General features: G+C 37.7%; 2 protein-coding genes and 2 long non-coding RNA genes across 10 annotated transcripts in view; 2 read left to right on the plus strand and 2 right to left on the minus strand.

The window, feature by feature from the left end:
- Positions 1 to 36: 36 nt before the first annotated feature.
- On the plus strand, positions 37 to 2438 carry LOC145549166 (uncharacterized). 2 transcript variants are annotated; one of them, XR_014085146.1, is made up of 4 exons: positions 37 to 1194; positions 1491 to 1634; positions 1812 to 1945; positions 2054 to 2438. It is a non-coding gene; the product is annotated as an uncharacterized LOC145549166 (long non-coding RNA). The 2 variants fall into 2 exon arrangements; XR_014085145.1 differs by having other exon boundaries at positions 722 to 1634.
- Positions 2439 to 3971: 1533 nt separating this feature from the next.
- Positions 3972 to 10043, plus strand: acbd4 (acyl-CoA binding domain containing 4). 2 transcript variants are annotated; one of them, XM_008438076.3, is made up of 11 exons: positions 3972 to 4251; positions 4391 to 4550; positions 5318 to 5438; positions 5786 to 5870; positions 6257 to 6377; positions 6648 to 6803; positions 7657 to 7754; positions 7871 to 8063; positions 8881 to 9092; positions 9226 to 9276; positions 9707 to 10043. In XM_008438076.3, the coding sequence occupies exons 2-11, from the start codon at positions 4460 to 4462 to the stop codon at positions 9833 to 9835; spliced, it is 1257 nt and encodes a 418-aa protein (XP_008436298.1). In that variant the 5' UTR covers positions 3972 to 4251; positions 4391 to 4459; the 3' UTR covers positions 9836 to 10043. The 2 variants fall into 2 exon arrangements, with proteins under 2 accessions (XP_008436298.1, XP_008436297.1); XM_008438075.3 differs by having other exon boundaries at positions 3973 to 4324; positions 4436 to 4550.
- Positions 7537 to 20302, minus strand: part of LOC103482124 (uncharacterized) — a 48389-nt gene continuing 35623 nt past the window's right edge. For both annotated transcript variants that reach the window (XR_536390.2, XR_014085144.1), the window contains exons 2-5: positions 8865 to 9412; positions 8586 to 8671; positions 7946 to 8052; positions 7537 to 7799 (exon numbers count right to left, since the gene is read on the minus strand). This is a non-coding gene — a long non-coding RNA (uncharacterized LOC103482124). The remainder of the gene's footprint in view (positions 7800 to 7945; positions 8053 to 8585; positions 8672 to 8864; positions 9413 to 20302) is intronic.
- On the minus strand, positions 12587 to 17675 carry LOC103461531 (uncharacterized). 4 transcript variants are annotated; one of them, XM_081600952.1, is made up of 13 exons: positions 15781 to 17673; positions 15675 to 15722; positions 15425 to 15508; positions 15278 to 15343; positions 14668 to 14728; positions 14433 to 14483; positions 14319 to 14363; positions 14186 to 14247; positions 14038 to 14101; positions 13779 to 13832; positions 13548 to 13574; positions 13310 to 13462; positions 12587 to 13230 (listed from the first exon to the last, which is right to left on the minus strand). In XM_081600952.1, exons 5-12 carry the CDS (start codon positions 14710 to 14712, stop codon positions 13424 to 13426), a joined length of 387 nt encoding a protein of 128 aa, XP_081457078.1. In that variant the 5' UTR covers positions 14713 to 14728; positions 15278 to 15343; positions 15425 to 15508; positions 15675 to 15722; positions 15781 to 17673; the 3' UTR covers positions 12587 to 13230; positions 13310 to 13423. The 4 variants fall into 4 exon arrangements, 2 of the variants coding, with proteins under 2 accessions (XP_081457078.1, XP_081457079.1); XR_014085143.1 differs by having other exon boundaries at positions 14319 to 14483; positions 14668 to 15343; positions 15781 to 15906; positions 16159 to 17675; XR_014085142.1 differs by having other exon boundaries at positions 14319 to 14483; positions 14668 to 15154; positions 15781 to 17674.

The following is a 20302-nucleotide window of genomic DNA, read 5'->3' on the forward strand; positions in this document are numbered from 1 at the left end:
ACTAAGTCCTCCTCAGCAGATTTTCAAAATAAAACCGGGGGAACCATAATCCGCTGTTGAACGTTGCCCACTTTTCTTTATCTGAGCATTCAGTTATTTCCAGCGGTGAAAGTCATCAGGTACGGTCTGGGACATTAATTTCCAATATTTTATATCTGCTGCTGTTTGTCCCTCCTATCTAATAGTTGTAAATAACAGACTCCAAACTAAGCACTTGATTTTCTGTTTATTTATCATTTACCATTTGCTCAAAGATGTTGCTTTCTGTTTACATGAAAAGACTGTGGGGAAGACTGAAAAAGAATAATTAATTTTTGGAGCAAATTTCTTACTTTAGTATTTGTTATATCTATTAACATGCCTCTCATAAATATGTTATGATGAAATATAATAATTAAGCCTGATTAGTATTGGTTCCCCACCACCCACATTCTCCCCAGCCACTTGGTGTGTAGGTGGATCCTATTGTCTTTACAATAAAGCAAATGCTGTATGTACAAAAAAGGTGGAAAAAAGTATACTTTAGTATACTTCAAACATACTTAAATTTATGAAAGTACACTTTAAGTATACTAAATATTAAGTGTACTACCTATAAGTATATCTGAAGTATACTAAAAATACACTTGTACCAATTTCGAAATTAGAACTTTAAACACACTTAAACATAATTGTACTAAAATACACTTTTAATATATTAAATAAAAGTATACTTTAAGTGAACAAATTATGAATGAATATGTATTTTAAGTGCCTTAATAATCTTTTACTATTAAGTAAAATTGCATACTATAAAAAAATGATAATCGTGATGTAATTTTTAAGAAAGTATCCAATCAATTTTCAGATGTGTGATGTAAAACCTTATAATCAGCGGCATTAGCTCCAGTTCACACTCCAGACCAGATGGTGGCGGTGTTGCACATTTTCATTTATTTAAAAAAAACGCCCCAAAGAGAACTTGAAGCAGGGAAGATAACAGACGCTGTTCAAATTCGCCATTTTTACTCGCATAATATTGCCTTAAAAGTAGAGAGGGCCTCGACAATAGTTACTAATTTTGGTAAATTCAAGCTGGTGACGTTCTAGTCCGAGTTAGACGACAACACAACGGGACAACAACTGATGGAAATGAAATGTGTGTCACAAAAGGAGCCCGGAGGGATGAAGGCTGCTAAGTGTTGCTAGCTGGTGGTAAGTTTGCTTATTAATTATCTTCATTTAACTATAAACAGTGCAGTAAAGATATATAACTTACGTTGGTTTCTTAAATAATTTATCAATTTTATTGTGACTTGTATGATTACTACAATAGGAATCATTCAGCTTTATGTTATAACTGCATGGAGGCTGTTTGTTGCGACTTATACTTTTATTCATAAACATAACCTGGTTTTAATTAAGCTCCATAAGACGGAGAGACTTTGATATTGTGAGGTTGTTGTTATAACTTGCTCATCAATGTTTTTATCTTCAACATATGTTTGCAGTCTAACTAAGCAAATGAAGATGAAAGAGGAAGCCAGAGAAATCAGGTGTTGGGAAACTAAAGACTTTTCTGTCTCAGAAGAAGCTCTGTCTCCACCAGATCACCAACCAGCTCTGAAGATGAACCTCCACATCGTCTTCATGATGTAAGTTTGTTTTTTCACTGAGGAGCTAGCTACATTTTCAACAACAAAAACTGCTGTGTTACCAACACCAAGTGCTTAATAAACATGATTTGATTTAAAGATAACTGGAAAGAATTTTTCTCTCCTTGTTAATCTAACATTTATCTTTCATTTTTTTTATTTGTTGTTGGCTTTCAGGGCCCTGTGATGGACTGGTGACCTGTCCAGGGTGAACCCTGCCTCTCATCTGATGGCTGCTGGAGATGGGCACCACCAGCCCCCCTCACCACCCTGGATCGGTGTGTTCAGATCATGGATGGAAAGATTTTAAGGTAGTTTGTCTCCTTAAGTCCACACTTATAACAGATTCATAGTTAATGCCAACATCAACTGATTCTATGACATTGCTGACTATTTTTTTCTACTTCTAACATAAACAGGCAAAGAAGACGCCCAGAAATGTTTTTCCACCCCAGGCATCTGGTCCCAATCATCATCAGTTCTGATGATGTCACATATACAGCGAGTACAAAACGTCTTAAAATTGTATTATTTTTTTATTTGCCATTTTTCTGTCTTCTTTAAAATACAATGCTTTCTATGTTTAATTGCTCTATTGTTAATTTTTGTAGGTTTCTGTAAGGTGCAGTGAACAGGAATGTTCTGTCATTGATCCTCACTTTATGTTTTATTGTCACACTTAAATTTTCATGTTCATGTGTTCACTTTTGATGTGTAAACTGATAATTTATGTAAAGTTTATAAAGTTGTGAGTAAAATTGGACAATTTTAAAATGTCGGTAATAAAACAAAATATTTGAATTACCTTGGGCATCTTGTGTAAATGATCTTTCCATGTAATTGTAGCCTAAAACAATTTAAGTACTGCAGTGTAGTTATGCATGTAAAGTACAAAATAGGTACGTAGGAATAAAGACTTTCACGAGTAATTAAAATTGTAGTTTATTTATAATTGTAGTTTATTTTATTTTTGATTTCCTGCTATAGCAGGAAATCAAAAATAAAAATTAGGTGTAATTTAAATACATTACTAATATAATAATAGTATATTTAAAATATATTTGAAGTATATGAAATATATTTTTTAATATAATTCTGAGACAGAATTATTACACTGACAATATAATAATTATATCAAAATATAATCTGAAATATTATATTTAAAAAGTATACTTTAAGTACACTTGAAGTTATTCCAAAAAAGTACGTATAGTATACTAAAATATACTATTAGTTGTAATTTAATACTATTTAAATACTACTAAGGTATACTAAGCACAAAATTAGTTGTGCCAAAATAGTACAGTTTAAGTACATTGATAAAAGTATACTAAAGTATGTAAAAAATTTGTATACTAAAGTATACTTTTTTTCACCTGGGATATTGTTGTTCTGATCTATGGACTATTGATGTGAGGCTCAACAGACAACATTTCACAAGTAAGATGGACATATTATTGTGTATATATTGTGATTAGAATATTACTTTACTGTATTTATGTCCAGCTAATATTAGATACAGTGTTTGGTGTAATACGGGTTCAGCCGCTATGAAGGATAACTGAGATTCTGTAAATCTAAAACAATTAATTATTCTCTAACATTGACTTAGATTATCTGACACAAGAGCCTACATTAGAAATGAAACAATGTAACATATATTATAAAACTTATATTATGTGTTATGACATTCACCAGCAAAGTTTGTAATTCTTTCAAATATGTAATTCTTTCACTAAGATACATCCCAAATCTTCCGTTTTTGTTTTGAAAGTTTCCTAAAGACATGATGTGAGGAAGAAGAGGGAGAATCTATAAAGAGAGACGGATTCACTGCAGGATGAATCACATCAGATTTTGGACTCAATCTCAGCTGCTGAATCTCTGAAGCTAGAACTAGTCGGCTGAAAAACACACACACACACACACACACATATATATATACAAACATGTATCCAATATATATTATTTAGTATTAATCATTATTTGTGCCATTATTAATCATAATTTAATTGTGTTTGTATAGTTATATAAATATGTATTGATTTGATATTACTAAATAATTTATTAAATAAATTATGAACGGCTGTGTGCTTTGTAATCTGCTCATCATACATCAATATCAGAATATTCCATTCCTATTCTATTGTTATAGCCACTAAGCATATTTAAATATGCTGAACTATGTATTAAAAACATACTTAAATAATACAATTGTTTATAAATGTAACTTTGATAGATGATTGAATATGGTTTCCAGTAACAAAAAAGCGTGTTATGATTGATTAAATGCGCCGATACGTCATTGTGCTGCTAAACACATAAGGCTGAGTGGAGTGGTGGACCGCTCCAAGATGGCGGCCCAAATCTCGTCAGCGACAATAGGCGAGAGCCTATGGTCTAAGGTTGTGCCGGTGGTACGCTTGTCACGTGATCTAACACGGAAGTATTGTGTGACGTTGACGTTAACCTGATCTCAGCAAGTCTGTCTCCAGGACGAACATTGAAACTCTGACACTTTTCTAAGCTGAAGACATCTGTGTGTCTCTACGGAGGCCGGGCGGCTGCTGGCGGAGGAAATGAGACCAGAAGGAGAGTTCTAGAGACAGGACGAAGTGTAAGCTAACGACGTTAAGCTGCACCAGTCCGGACAGGGAGCTGAAAGGTCCCAGCTGAGTGGACTGTATGCGGTCAGTGTTGCTCAGATATTCAGTAACATGATACTGCCCACAGTGAGTTCTCTGTGCTGTGTCCAGGCATCGGTGTGAGATGCTGTTGTCCTGTCTGTCCTCCCCCACCAGCTCCTGTTAGCCTGAGCTGGGATCATGCCAGTCTTGGCCATGGCAGAGCCTGCCGTGGATCATCAGAGGCGCTTTCAGGCTGCCGTTGATGTCATCCACAAACTCCCCAAAAACGGTACGGCTTCCCCTCTCACTTCCGACCTGGTGTTTTAGTTTCAATAGTGCAATCTTATCAGATAATACAGTCCTGAATCGATCATTTGTAATTATAAAACACGAGTTGAATATAGTAACAATTTCCAAACTTGGGGAGAGAAAAAAAAAGCAAATTTTTGGGTTTAGCATAACACCAGAAATCAAACTAAATAGAAATGATGGTAAGAATATCCATGGTATGGCATTATATGGCCCTAATTGTGAAATTTTAATGTTTGAGTCTGTCAATATTATTTGATTGGCTGGATTATAGTTTTCTGTATATGCAATGTTTCCCCCAGAAAACTTGCTAAGCCCGGTGGTTAGGTGCTAGTGCATCATTCATCCGGCAGCCCGCCATGTTTTTGAATTAAAAAATGCTTAAAGTTTACAGGAAATTTGAAAATATCACTTGATAATTATGTGTTATTGGAAGACTGGAAGATTAATACCTGAACACTAACTATAAAATCTTTTTAAAAAATGCAAACATTTTAAAAAGACTTCAATAAATAAGCAGTGCTTAGTCTGGTGGGGACACGAGTAAAGCCTGGTGGCCCGCCAGGCTTGTAATACACCGAAGGAATAGGAACAATCACATTGGAAGAATTACTGCTGTGTAAATTAACTGAATTAAAATTGTTGCTTCAGATGGTGAATTAATTAAACAATGAAAATAAATTTGTATTGTTTTCCTTTATGCATTTTCATTATGTTATTGTATATGATGAATCTGTTGATCTGCAGGTTCCTACAGACCTTCGTATGAGGTGATGCTGCGTTTCTACAGTCTGTACAAGCAGGCAGTGTGTGGACCGTGTACAGTGCCTCGGCCTGGCTTCTGGGACCCAGTGGGTCGCTACAAGTGGTCAGTGTGCCTTTTTATCCATAATATTTAGGCAAATTCCATTAGCATCTCTGGTGTTTGAATTAGATCAAGGAACAATACCAAACGACTGCTTGGTCCAAAACATGGTAGGATACATGGCTTATCTATTTATCTTGTCTTGTCTTGTCATACATGCACATAAATTCTTGCTCATAATTATCAATGAGGTGACAGCTTTTCAACAGATGACTTCTCCTGGGTCCTTCAGGTTCATCAACGCCAGTTCACCCAACAAAATTTGTCCAATGTTTCGGCTGTGGGATTCTGGTAATGAAGAGTTCAGCACCAGTGTTTTTTAAACACTTCCTCCTGTGGGCTTGTTTCAGGGATGCGTGGAGCTGCCTGGGGGAGATGAGTCAGGAAACCGCCATGGCAGCATATGTGGAAGAAATGAAGAAAGTGGCACAAGAGGTACAGTCAGCATTTTTTCCATGTCAGGTTCCACAGATCTCTGCTGTAATTTCCTGTCCACCTCTCTGAAGCTGGTCCTTCACTAGAGTTGTGTTGCTGGACGCTTTTTCTATGATGTTCTGTCAGCTGTTAGTGATGACGCATGTTGTTGCCTTAGATAGACTCTCTTGTCCTTTTAAACAAAATTCCTCCAGATTCTATCCTACTGATATTTAACACTGCTTTCTAAAAAGAAACAAATGTTCACATTTTCTTTCATTCTTTTTATATTTGCTGTCAATTTTGACACAACCATTGTGAATTTGTTCTATTTGTTTGAAATGTGACTTGATGTGTTTTGAGGAGAGCAGGAGCCCCTGAGCTGAGTGTGTCCTGGATGTGTGCAGGTCATCCACACCATGCCCATGGATGAGAGAACAGCGTCGTTCTTCCACCACTTCGAGCCTCTCTACAGGGCCATTGACGACATGCCGCTGCCTCCAGCTTCACTGCTCACACTCGTTGAAGGTGGTTGGGTGTGGGCGTAGAGAACATTTTGGTGGGATTCTTATCTTCTAGACCTGAAGGCAGCACAGGAGGAATGAATTCTCTCTAATGAACAGTTGGTTTTATGTACTACCTGTATCTCTAATTGTGTTAGAGGTGAATCGACATAATTGGAACAATAAGGTGACTGATCCTAGCTTTCTGACATGTATACTGTCTGAGAACTCTAGCCAGCTGTATATGACCACATATCTTCTGCCATTGTTTTCTAAATGTTTGCATCTCATTCAGGTCCTAAAGGCAGGCAGCAGGTTGACGGTTCAGCAGACGTGAAGCTTCAAGGTGAGGAGCAGGACCCACCTCAGGAGTGTTTAGAGAACTCTGATCCAGAGCCGGAGCTGAACATGACTGACGAAGCCCACCTGCTTACCAACAGTATTCCTAAAGGTACAGCAGGACAAAGGCATGATGGGAAGGTTGTCTCAAGCTGTCATGTTTCTGTCTGTGTCCTTTTGGTGTTGAATTAATTGTCACACAAGCTTCCGAGTGAACAAATGTTAGATGTCCTTTAAAGACAGCTTGTGTTCTTGTGGAAACATCCTTGTTCACATTACGACATCATCAATAGAAGAAATGTTTCATCAAAAGCTCTCAGTTCAGCAAATCTCGCATGAACAACACAGGACACACGTTAACAAAAACTAAACCAAACCGTGGAAACTAAATTTTGTTGGTAGTAGGACCATTTTACTGCTTTACACTGAAACCGCCATTTTGTAGCCACAGCTCATATTTACTGTTTTGGTCTCTGCTTGATGCATAAATTTTTGATTTAACCACTAAGCATATGATGTAATGATGACAAAAACCTTCATACAGACTAACATGTTGTCGTTATACCGTTGATCACTGTTGTGTTCAGATGATCGTGAGGTCGGCATTTATCTATCTTTGACATTTTCTCAGACTGTTAAGAGTTTTGTTAATGGAATAAACTTTATTCTGTGCTCTAAATGCTATGGTAAAGCGTGTCTTAAGTAGATGTTCCTCACTGATAAATTTTAATTCTTTTTTCTGATTATTTTAACCTCATCTCTAAGACTGCAGCATATTTGTTGAAGGCTCCTGCTTAATACTGTTAAAATAAAGTTATTCCTTTCCACTGTCACCACATGCATGCTCAGGAGGATTTGACTGAATTTATTTGATTACATATTTCTACATACACAACAGATCTGTTTGTCTTTTAAGGTGCCTTGAAAGGACATTAGTTTAAGTGAACTGAGTTGAACTGTTGCAGACTCTGGGACATCTGAGGGTTTGGTCTTGACCAGCGACTCAGAGAGTGAAATCTTCTGTGACTCTGTGGATTCAGTGGAACAACTGAGCAACATCAAGGTATGGTGGTACCATCATCATCTCCACAGCACAGCGAGACATGTCCTAACAATTAAAATACACATAAAGATACAATATTCATGAAGTAAAATGTAAAAGTTTTCTATTTATCACAGATTCCAGTTGTCAAGTCAAACGGCTTTCACAACAGCAGCATTTACCCACAGTCCTCTCCTGGTCAAGGGACTCACCTGGAGGGAAGGCAGGTCGGCGCTGGTCAAGGTGGAGAAGGAGCAGAGGATGGGAAATGTCAGCCCCGGAGAGGTTGGCACAGCGGGCGGGAAGGTTCCTACCACGGCTGGAGAGAACGTAAGCTGTTATTCTTTGATAATACTAATTATTATCTGATTCATTTAAAAACGTTTTACTAAAAGAAAAAAAAAGTTCTTCTAGAACTTTTCTTTTTCTACAGCCAGTTGTTGTTATGTTTGGGTAGCAGCTCCAAATGCTGCTACCAGTGATTTCCAAATGTGTTTTTTCTCTGCTTGGTTAAATGTTCCACAGTGAGCAAATGGTTAATTTATCAGCATGTCATCTGCTTTGATCTTGTTTTGTATCACCATTAATTGAGTCTGGTTTGTTGACAACATTGTTTAATTTCCTTTACTTAACCAGATTAAAACCCTTTAGATCTCATTTGCAGAAGGACCTGGGCAGAAAATCTGCAGTAGGCATCAAAATGGACTTAAGACAAATAAACCATTGAAATGATTTAAAATCCCACACCAATTCAGCTCGGCCCCTTATAGTTCTCTGGCACTGAGACCAGGACTCTGTGATGGACTCTCTGAAACATGGACTCTGTTGTCCGTCAGCCTCTTTGTGACTGACCTGGTGGTATGCCGAGGGACATCATCCACTTGGAAGACCCGCTTCAGCCTCAACTTCCCCTTCATGGTTGATGTCTTGAGATGTTGCTTCAATTTATGCACAGGAGGTTCTTTCATTATGTTGCCATGTATTTTGTTACACACTCCAGTCTTTTCTGCTGGATTCCCCAAAACATGATTATCTAATGAGGTTGTTTGGGGCTCAGTTTACAAACCAGCAGTGTAGCTTAATGACAAGGTTATATCATTGTGTCTGGTTGTTATATTAGATTCATCTAACCTTGTATGATCCATAGGTGGTGTTCCACAGGGAAGCCCAAGGCGGATGGCCCCTGGTGGTGGTGGGGGTGCAGGACGCGGAGGTGGGGACGGCTCAGAGGGTGGAGCAGAGAGGCTGCACGAGACACACCTGCAGCAACAGATAATCCTGGCTCTACGGAGGCTCAGAGAGGACATGAGGAGTGTGATGGACAGACTGGAGGTGGTGGAGAGGCTTGCTGCCACCCATGTAAGTTTGTGTGCTGATGCAGAATCATGTCTAAGGCTTCATTTCATTCTGTTTCATGTTGCATGCTTTTTCACAAATGCTTCTTCAATGTTCTGAAGTGATTATTGCTGGTTTGTGTGTGTGACCCACCAAGGGCTCAGACTGGAGACCATGCCTGCAGTGTGCAGACGCAGCTTCACAGCAGGTGAGGAGCTAATGTTCTGATAGGAGATGTTGGATGGTACTGGTCCATAAAACCTAGTTCTGAAGGTTTGCTTTTGTCTTGATTTAACTGAGTCAGAAAGCCAGGTGAGCAGCTCTGCTGTCTGCAGAGAAACAAACTTAAAAATGCAAACAAATATGTTACAATCAATAAACAGAGTAAACACAACATTTTAAATAAATTGATGTGTTTTATTAATGGTTGCTGCTAGCAATTATTATAGTTATTCATAGGCCACAAAAATCATCCAAAAAATTCATAGCCGCTTCTACTGGTACAACAAATGAAAATGTAAGTTCTGTTGAATATCATTCTGGTTTGTGTTAGCTGAATTTACAGTTGCTGCTGCCTGTGTCAGATAGAAAACACTGTTTGGTGATCTGCAGTGATTTGTTGTTTTTGCTTTTCCCAGGAGGAGACATGGTGGCCATTTGATGTGTCGTGTCAGTCAGTTCTACTGTTCATGCTGTGGCCGTTTGTTACACAAGGTCTGGTCTACCTGCTCAGGAAGGCCCACCAGAGAAGTCGCACATCTTCATGAGGAGCACTGACTGCACCACTGGATGGACATGCTCCCCATGTTCACTGGTGGAGTGTGTTATTAAAGTTCCTGTCAATAACTCTAAGGAGGAAGTTCGACCTAAGCTAATCTACAGACTGCTTTAGTCCTGGTGTAACATGTCACTAGCATTAATTGAAGTCGATTAATTGGTTAGGAAAGTTTTAAATAAATAACTTTCCCATTATTATTCAGCATGATGAACAATTCTTTCATGCCTCTGGACAAAGTTTGAGTGAGTGCAGACATACATTTAGTTTTTTTTCTATATTCGAAATTCAACTTTATTTACTGTCAGAATGCTTAAAAGGAACAACTGTAATGATTTGAAACTAGAACCACATGGAAAATATTGTATTAAATGAGAGTTGCAACTGAGAAGATCAAAACAGTTTTATCTCTGCGACAGAAGTGCAAAAAGGAAAATTTGAAGATTCTCATGTACTCTATGTTAAACCTTATTTACTGTCTAAACACCTTTGAATGCCTAAAGGCATAGACGGAGTTTATTGTCATTAAATTTTACATTTAAAAATGTACAAATTGAATTAAATTTTGTTGCAGGGCTCCAATAAAAATAAAAAGGAAATAAGTAAAGTATAATGTAAATATATATATAATAAAAGATTGAATTAATGGGAGTTTAGAATTCTTAGGGCATGAGGGATGAAGCTGTTGTGGAATCTGGTTGTTCTGCATTTGAAGCTGCTGAATTTTTTTCCCAGACGGGAGCAGGGAGAACAAACCATGCTGAGGGTAGAAGGGATAGTTCTAGTGGTTTGAAATTAGAATCATGTAGAAATATTGTATTTAATGAGAGTTGCAGCTGAGAGGGCCCAAACTGCTTTATCTCAGCGACAGAAGTGCAAAAAGGAGAATTTGAAGATTATCAGGTCTGTATTCATGGAACCTGTTTATTTACTGTCTAAACAGGTTCCATGTTTTTGTGGTGAACAGTGTCAGAGATTCTCAGGGCTTCTGGCACGTCCCAGTGGAGATATGTGAACACAACACATTACCCCACAGACCTGGCCTCCAGAGAGGTCAAGGCAGAGCCTTTTCTAATGACACTACATGGTTGTGTCATCTAGTCCTGCAGTCCTTACACAGCCAGAGACAGATTGACCTGTAAACCCAGAGAACTTACAGAAACTTCCACGTGAAAACGCTGAAGTCAAAGTGTCTGCTTCTGTTTCTGTTTTGCCTGCAAAAGGTGATCATCCTTTGGCTCTTTGAATTCATTGTGGTTCATCCTGGACTCATCAGGGTGATGGGTTGGATTTGTGATTCAAAACATTGCTCTTGCATCACAAAAGAAAGAAGACACATTTCTGTGGTATTTTAGAAGATAATTTATCTTTCACGTTACGAAATTAATAGTAAATAATAAAGATTTTGTGGTATTCTCGTTTAGCGACATCATTATATTAGTTGTGTTACCACCACCACGCCACTAGAGGCAGTACCAGGCCCGAAAAGATGCGACTAAGAAGCAGATTTAGAATTACACAGAAAGCTACGGAATTTGTCAAGTACACCTCGCTGCAGCATGCAGAAAGGGGCGGGGACGGACCACTGTCAGCCTCTTACCTTATATGGAAATGGGACCATTGCAATCCGGAAGTGAAGGGGGCGCTAGTGGCGCTATTTCCTGTACCAGCCGCGTTAATAATAATAATAATATTGATAATAATAATAGAAATAAAAATGTAACGTGGTATGTCCCTTTAAAAAAATAATTAAAACTATTGTTTTTTAATGTTAAAATCACATTAGTAATAAACAACTTAAAACAAGCAACAATAATGAATTATTATGTATATGTATTTATCTATTGTCACCCAATCTAGCTGAAACAAAAGGCTTAAAAAATATTTAGGAACACATTTATCCATCCATTAATTATCATACACGCACGCATGACCCTGGGCAGATCACCAGTCCATCCTAGATTAAGAAAACAGATACCAAATACTTCAAGAACGCTGTAGTTCAATTAATAGATTGTGATGTAGTGAAACGTACTCTTATAATAAATAAATTTAAATATAAAATATAACTAGTGCCAAAAACTATTATGCTTGGTTGCAGGTGAGCTCAACTATTGTCATTGTTTACCATAAAGTCTCATTGGAAACCTTTCCTGTAAGGACTCCAGCTTAACCAGTAATCTGATAAAAGACACTGGACTGGTGTCCCACTATTCAATTTAGAAATTCTATATCAACTCTACCAGTTGTATTTGATTCACAAACTGCGCTCAAATATTCAATTGTTGCAAAACCCAGAGAGACTTTTGTAAAACTTTAAATGTAGCTTCAAACTGGAAACACTCAGAGAAAGTAGGTTTTAGAAAGTTTATTTGACAAGAGAATGATCCACTGTGGATTAATCATTGTTTCTGTATGAAGCTTCTTTGAAGTCACCAGATAAATAAATCAGGCTTATGTGTACATTCTAACGCTCTTCAATTCAGCCAATCAGCTCATCATGCGCCTCCGTCTCAGCCTATCGGCGCCGGTCTCATCTTCTTGAATTACCCTTCATAAAGTCCGGCTTGATGTGAACAACTGCTCCTCACCCGAGTTTCCATCACCTCCACCCGGTCTCCACCGTCGCTCAGCATACCTTTAATCTTTGTATTATGGTATGTTTCTAACTGAACATGTTTCTGTATTTGGTTGCTTTATTTAAATAAAAACTGTTGATTCTGATTGCTAAAACATAAACGACTGAGGTTTGCAAAGACAATTTTTATTTCTTCCAGTCATTGTTAAAGTATATGAAACGTTACACATGAAATACTGAAAGGTATTATCTTTGCTTGTATTTCAAAATTTTAAAACAAGGTTATCCAATTGTTAAACAATGCTGTTACAATATATTTACAACTACTTTATTGGTTCTACTTTCTCTTTAATATATTAGAGCCACAATGTTACTTTTCCTGGAAACAACAGTTCTACCAAAAAACTAAATAATATAAATCAACTGAACTACAACAAAAGGAACACTAAAAAATTTACATAATGTTTAAAGAACACATTGTGAAAAACTAAAGGATGACAGAACAAATCCAAATGTCAGCAGAACAGATTTACAAAGATGTCACCAAAAAAGAACAATGTGTGACAACTGAAATGTGTGAAAGACTGTGGAAAACAACTATTATTCTCCTTGCATTCAGTACTGACATCCAGGGCAGTGTCCAGGTCTGCCATCACAGTAGTAACGAGGGTAATCTCCTCGTCTTCCATTTCCAGTGAAGCCCACACAGTCTTTATATTGCCGGTTACAGGAAGAACACGTAACAACTGCAAAAGGAATCCGGTTTTCTGCCTTGAATGACTTTGAAAATTTACCCCAGTTGATCTCACCTGTAAATGAATGATAAATTTCATGTAGTTTAAATCTAATTTAACATGTTTTATGTGGAAAAAAGTCAAAGGTTCTTACCATCCAGCCAAGCAAAGCGAGTCCTCTTCCTGAACACTGGGTCAGACACAATGGCTTTAAAGCGCTTGCAGGTTAATGCCAAGGTGAGGTAAGCTGCATCTCCCTGTGCTAGTATCACCTCTGGAGAACAGCTTCCAGTACATCCAAAGGCATCTGAAAATTACAGAAAAACAGGTGCATTGCAAGACTATCACCAGAATAATGGCTATGACGCATATGATTATGAATGTATCTTTACCTGCAAAATTGGTGGCATCATTTGTACCTGCATGGTGAGAAGCATAAAACAGTAATTAACACGTTGTATCTCTCAGTGTCTTACCCTTTCCATCTCTACTGTCATAAAAAAATGATGTGCAAAAAATATATTTTCCTGTTTAAAAAAAAATCATTTCTGGTTTAAGTGTCAATTGCACATAAATAAATACAAATCAAAAATAATAGTTATGTGTACATTTTAAAAATTAACCTCAATTTGTGCCTCAGTTGCTTTTGCATAGGTGTGGTCATCAGCACACAGAGTCTGTAAAAAATATAGATATTTTGAAAGTGAAAGATGAGCCCAAGTCCAAACAACATCAAAACAGTTTCAACCTTTTGAACTGTCCTATCCTGATTTTGTTTCATATTTTAACAATCAAGCATTGCATAAAACTGCATTGTGAACGGACATAATAGAAATTACATGATTCAAAACTACACACTGATGAATTTGAACTAAACCATACCTCATATTTTGCCCCCTCATGAACTTTTTTCCGCTTTCTCTCATTTTGTAGTTCTTCTTTGGTCCTTTTAAAAGGACAAATTGAAGATTTTCTTTAAAAAACTGACTTATGTGTATGATGATGTGGTATATTGCACCATTATTCTTACTTCACAGGGAAGTTTCTCAGGAGAGTGAGAGTCCACCATCTTCGTATTGTCATCATGTCATTCTGTGGACATGACAGGTTCGCATTTAATGACATCTCCAACAAAAAGCATGCAGTCTTATCTGTTTCCTTACCTCCGTGAAATCAAATGGTGCTTCCATCACAAAGTAGAGAGCATACTGTGGAGAAAAATGTGATTATGTCTATACAAACAATACAACAAAATGGTGGGAGGAAGTGGATGTTACCATCACTACAAACATTCCACAGTTGTTGGACAGTCCTTGTTTAGGCAATCCCTGTGGTGTTTGAGAGAACATTCAAGAAAAGAGGGAAAATTTAAATTACTTTAACAATCAAATTAATGTATAAGACAACAGCCTTACCCACACTATTGACTGTAAACATTGAACGGAGGAATGATTGGAAATAAGCAGTCTGGTAGCTCTAAAGAACTATAATTGTCCAACAATAACATCTCACCTTAATGTCATTGCCAACAAATTCTGTCCATGGTCCAGATGACATCTGATAACAGACTTCCCTGATGATACAAAGTTTTTAAAGAAAAAATTAACAAGGGCATGTTTCACAACACAACGTATCAAAATAAAAACTTATACACATGTATGATGCAAGAAAGATGCGAGACATAACAGTCTCTCAATGGTTCAGCTTTAACCCATTTCATGTTTAAAGTAGACTGCCTACAAAATGTGTGTTTTTCGTGATTCCGGGCATTAAAATGTATTCACAAATTCAATTTGGATATTTATTGTTACATAAATATGAAGATTAATGCTGAACCTTTGACTCCGTGGAACAATGGAACAAAGGTTCCATTGTTCTAAATGCCTCTTTCAAACTTATTCCTATAAAACTTTAATCTTTTGATTTGGTTTTCATCCAAGAACCCACTGCCACTGATAGAATCAAGAAAGAAAATCTCCCTGTGCTTAGGCTTCAAAATCTGAAAAAAATATGGCACAGTACAGTGATGGTGAACACTACTGCAGAGTAATAAAGGAACTAAACAAGTGTCTTTGAAATGCAGGAAATATGAAGGTAAATATCAAATAAGTACTGTACTAACGCAAAGTGTCCAATGTCCAGGACGCCACACAGGTATCAGAACCCAGTCCAGATCTTGTGCTTGCGGCTTACAATTAAATCACAAAATTAATACACTGTGGTGAATCTGACATTCAAAGCTGAAAATTAATTTATCAAAAATATGTACTGGGAGATGTAGTGCTGGGTCAAGGGATAGAGGTGGAAACCAGGTTTGTACTACATGACTGTTTCCTGCAAAAACCTTGATGCCCTGGAGAAATAATACAAAAAAGAGGGAACAATTCAGAGGATCAGAGGAAAGAGATACTTTTTTGTCATCCATTCCTGGCATTCCTTGTCATTGCCACATTTATGGAATTTGTTTGAGTCCAATCTTTCAATTATGAAACACATGTAGATTCCCTAAATTTACTGACCTTGTCGCTGCATATTCTCTCAACGGCTTTCAGACAGGAGTTCAGAACCTTTGAACTCCAGTCTAAATATATTTAGACTGGTGAGTCTAAATATATTTAGACTCACCAGCCCATTGATGTCTTTCGATAATCCCAGTGTGAAAATATCGCTTCTAGTCAGGAGATATCCGTCATTCGTGCAATACGGAATAATCTTCTCTCCGTTACGAATGTTACAAATAGAAACGTGGATCTGTTAAATAAAATAAAAAAACAAAGTTTGAGCATAAAATACACTTATCAATTATACATTTTATTTACTTTTCTATTTTTATCTAATGGTGCCATGCAGGGAAATAATTAGCTATGCTACATGCTAAATTTAACCTTACCTTCATGAATTACGCATTTCAATAGTCTACAGCTGTTTATTATATGCTCAACGTCATCTAGAAAAGCGTATTGATTTACTATGTGATAAAAATTTTAAAGAAGGTAAAAATACCTTTTGCTGACTTTGCGCCTTTTCCATTTTGGATCGTGTGCCGAACACATGAACCCTCAAACTTCTTTCAATCGGCATCTCAAACCCGCTTCTTTAAGGTATTTATACTAGAAATTAGGAAAATAGCGCCCCCTTCACTTCCGGAGTGCAATGGTCCCATTTCCATATAAGGTATGAGGCTGACAGTGGTCCGTCCCCGCCCCTTTCTGCATGCTGCAGCGAGGACCTTCTCGAATTTGTTAAAAGCTGTGAGCAGCGCTGACGTAAATAAAAAGAGAAGTTGAAATGCATGCTGAGAATGAAACTCCTTCCTACAGTTGAAGATATATCACAGATTTCAAAAGAAAATTAAAACGGGAGAACGCGGATAATATAGGAAATAGCGCCCCCTTCACTTCCGGAGTGCAATGGTCCCATTTCCAAATAAGGTAAGAGACTGACAGTGGTCCGTCCCGCCCCTTCCTGTTTGCTGCAGCGAGGTGTACTTGGCATGGACCTTACCACAGGGTCCGCCTTTCATTGGCTAATGCCCATTTTACGTCACAGCACAGCTATCACGTGGGTTACCGTCTCACAAACTCATGCTAATATACATAGTGGACTACCAGACCGACAGAAAGTTTTTGCGTCAGGACTCGAAAAAAATTGGTTCTCCGTCAGTTGGGTATCTGTACAGGTGATGTCAGGTATCCTGATCGTGTTTGTGGAACTAAAATTAACAGATTTCCAAAATCTGAAACGAAATGAATCCGTGTATGGTTCGTTCTTTGGTTTTTTCGTTTCAAAATAAAATTGGAAAAACAAAACAAGCATGTGTTTTTTTGTTTTTATAACGAAATTAGAAAAACGGCAATTGCAAAAAGAAAAAAGAAAACGAGCTGTTAATTTAGCGTTTCATTATTTCATTGTTGACAATCGGTCTGACCCGGAAGTTCTCTCTGTCCGGTTTACACAGGGGCCGTATCACACATACACACTATGCTCTACACTCGTCCAAAGCGACATGTAATTAATTTGATCATGATACCTTCACACAGACAGCCTTTAACTCCGACTTTGTTTTGTATATGAAGCTAATGGCTGATAAATGCTGCTTCCCATTCAGTAAATATCTAAAGGGCTAGACCGTCCATTTTTTATTTTAGAACAAACAGGTCATGATGCTGGGCTACTGATTATCCCTCTGTCTGGATCAATAGGATCAATAGAACCAGTTTAAAAGCTAAAATTAATTATTATATGCCAGACATGGAAAACTGGGATGCACTCCATGCCATGATGTTCAGGATTTAGGTCTCATGGCATCTCAAGGTGTCAACATTGCAGCCAGTGGGCTGAGGGAGGAAATACAGCTTTATTCTGTAGCAATTCAAGAGCTACCAGCTTTTAGCGCTTCGCAAAAAAATTCATCAGCAAGGAAACTCCAAAACACACACACTCACAAACTCACACACACACACGCACACACACACACAAACACACACACTCACACACACACACACACACACACACACACACACACACACACACACACATATATATATATATATATATATATATATATATATATATATATATATATATATATATATATATATATTTTTTTTTTTTTATTTATTTATTTTTGTCATAGTACCTCCAAGAATTTAAAACTACTTTCACCCCTGGAGGTGGACCGCTCCAAGATGGCCGCCCTAAATCTTGTCAGCGACAATATGCGAGAGCGGTCCATGAGGCGTCTATCCTTATATTATGTCTATGATTTTATCTAGCAAGACAGTGATGGAAAAGACAGTGAATCTCAGTAGTAGTTGGAAAGAGCATGGGTCCATTACCCATTCAAGGGGATGTCATTGTGACACTAAACAACCCCTATCCCCCTTTTCTGTGACTACAACCAATTGGCTTTAGAAGTTGAGAATATTAGAGAGCAAACAGCATCATAAAGCCAAGGAACACAGCAGGCAGGTCACAGAGAAAGCTGTGGAGATGTTTAACACAGGCTTAGGCTATAAAAAGATTTACCAAGCTTTAGACATCTCACAAACCTCTGTTCAATCTTTAAATGGAAAGAGTCTGATACAACCTACAAAATGAGGCTAAACCAGCTAAACTTCCAGTCAGAGATGCAGCCAAGAGGCTCATGTTAACTCTGGACCAGATGCAGAGATAAACATCTGTCCACAGGAAAACTATTACCGTATTTTCCTGTGGATGCAGCTTATAGTCTATAAACTGCATCCACAAAGTTTAAAAAAAAAACTGGAAATGTACATATATAAGCCGCACCAGGTTATAAGCCATTGATATCTCCGCCGCTCTCAGTTTTCCACAAGATTAATTTTTTCCACAGATTTATTAAGGACACAGCCCTAAATTAGCCCTAATAAAGACCTAAACTGAACTTTTTGGTCAAACTGGAGAACTAATACTGCACATCACTGAACACATAAACCTGACTGTCAAATATGGTGGTGCCACCATCACACTCTGGAGTGCTTCTCTTCAGCATGGACAGGGAGGATGGATGCAGACAAATACAGGGCAATGTTGGAAGAAAACCTGTTGGAGTTTGCAAAAAACTTAAGAATGGGGCAGAGCTTCACCTTCCAGCAGGACAACGACCCCAAACATAAAGCCAGGGCTACAACTTTGACCTGATTGGATTCAGGTCAAAGTTCAGACCTGAATCCAATCAAGAATTTGTGGCAAGGTCTGAAATTGCTGTTCAGAAATGCTCTCCATCTAATCTGACTGAGCTTGACCTGTTTGGCAACAAGAACGGGCAAAAATTTCAGTCACTAGATGTAGAGACAAACCCTAAAGACTTGGAGCTGGAATTGCAGCAAAAGGTGGTTCCACAAAGTACTGGGCACTCAGGGGGCCTGAATACTTTTGAACACTGCACATTTCAGTTTATTTCTAAAAAATGTATTGAATTGTATATAATCTTCTGTTTACTTCAAATTGCCACTTCGTGTTGGTCTTTCACATTAAATTCCAATGACAAAAATTTTGTTTGTGGATGTAATGTAACAAAATAGGGAAAATATTAAGGGATGTGAATACTTTTGCAAGCCTCAACATAGTATGTGCTCTTTTTTCATTTATATATAAGTCCTTCTCAAAAAAATTGCATATTGTGATAAAGTTAATTATTTCCCATAATGTAATGATAAAAATTAAAGTCATATTTTAGATTCATTGCACACCAACTGAAATATTTCAGGTCTTTTGTTGTTTTAATACTCATGATTTTGGCAAACAGCTCATGAAAACCCAAAATCCCTGTCTCAAAAAATTTGCATATCATGAAAAGGTTCTCTGAACGAGCAGTTAACCTCATTATCTGAATCAACAAAGTAACTCTAAACACCTGCAAAAGATTCCTGAGGCTTTTAAAAACTCCCAGCCTGGTTCATTACTCAAAACCGTAATCATGGGTCAGACTGCTGACCTGACTGCTGTCCAGAAGGCCATCATTGACGCCCTCATTGACGCCCTCAAGCAAGAGGGTGAGACACAGAAAGAAATTTCTGAACGAATAGGCACCTCAGTGGGAAGGAAAAAGTGTGGCAGAAAACGCTGCATTGTGGAGAAGGACCAATTCCAAACCTTCGGGGACCTGCGGAAGCAGTGGACTGAGTCTGGAGTAGAAACATCCAGAGCCACCGTGTACAGGCGTGTGCAGGAAATGGGCTACAGGTGCTGCAAAAAGATTACAAGATACCAAGTGACTGCAAAATGCCTGATAAAAAGAATGCCTCATATCACAAACCCCTTAAAACAGAACTGTTGAAGCAGTTGACACAATATATATGATAATATATATAAAATATCAACCTAATGAAATAAGGTGTTTTGTAGTGGCCACAAGGCAAGAAACGAGGTACACCCTCTATTGGTTGCCTGTCTGTGACAGCGCTCTTGGAATATGTAACATTATTCCAAATAAAACAGTCAGAGCTATGTCTCTGTCTGGCAAAAGGAAGGTCTGGAAATGTCCTCAAATGGGAATCACTGTGTACATTGCATAAACCAATGATGTCATTTCAATGGACTGGTGTATAAAATGTGTGTCTGTTTGAACACGTAGCAAGTCCATATCGGGAGAGAAGAGCAGCGGTTCTCCAGCTGGCTGTGT

This window comes from Poecilia reticulata, chromosome 19 (assembly GCF_904066995.2).
Source record: "Poecilia reticulata chromosome 19, P_reticulata-male-v2, whole genome shotgun sequence".
Lineage (NCBI taxonomy): Eukaryota > Metazoa > Chordata > Actinopteri > Cyprinodontiformes > Poeciliidae > Poecilia > Poecilia reticulata.

What these genes read in the sequence shown, in the direction of transcription:
- acbd4 (XM_008438076.3), top strand. Translation starts at nt 4,460, where the DNA reads ATGCCAGTCTTGGCCATGGCAGAGCCTGCCGTGGATCATCAGAGGCGC. An exon ending in TGAAGAAAGTGGCACAAGAG is followed by an intron (nt 5,871 to 6,256) that starts GTACAGTCAGCA and finishes GGATGTGTGCAG; the next exon opens with GTCATCCACACCATGCCCAT. An exon ending in CTACCACGGCTGGAGAGAAC is followed by an intron (nt 8,064 to 8,880) that starts GTAAGCTGTTAT and finishes TATGATCCATAG; the next exon opens with GTGGTGTTCCACAGGGAAGC.
- LOC103461531 (XM_081600952.1), bottom strand. Translation starts at nt 14,712, where the DNA reads ATGTCATCTGGACCATGGACAGAATTTGTTGGCAATGACATTAAG. An exon ending in ATGAGGGGGCAAAATATGAG is followed by an intron (nt 13,833 to 14,037) that starts GTATGGTTTAGT and finishes TATTTTTTACAG; the next exon opens with ACTCTGTGTGCTGATGACCA. An exon ending in TGATGCCACCAATTTTGCAG is followed by an intron (nt 13,463 to 13,547) that starts GTAAAGATACAT and finishes TGTAATTTTCAG; the next exon opens with ATGCCTTTGGATGTACTGGA.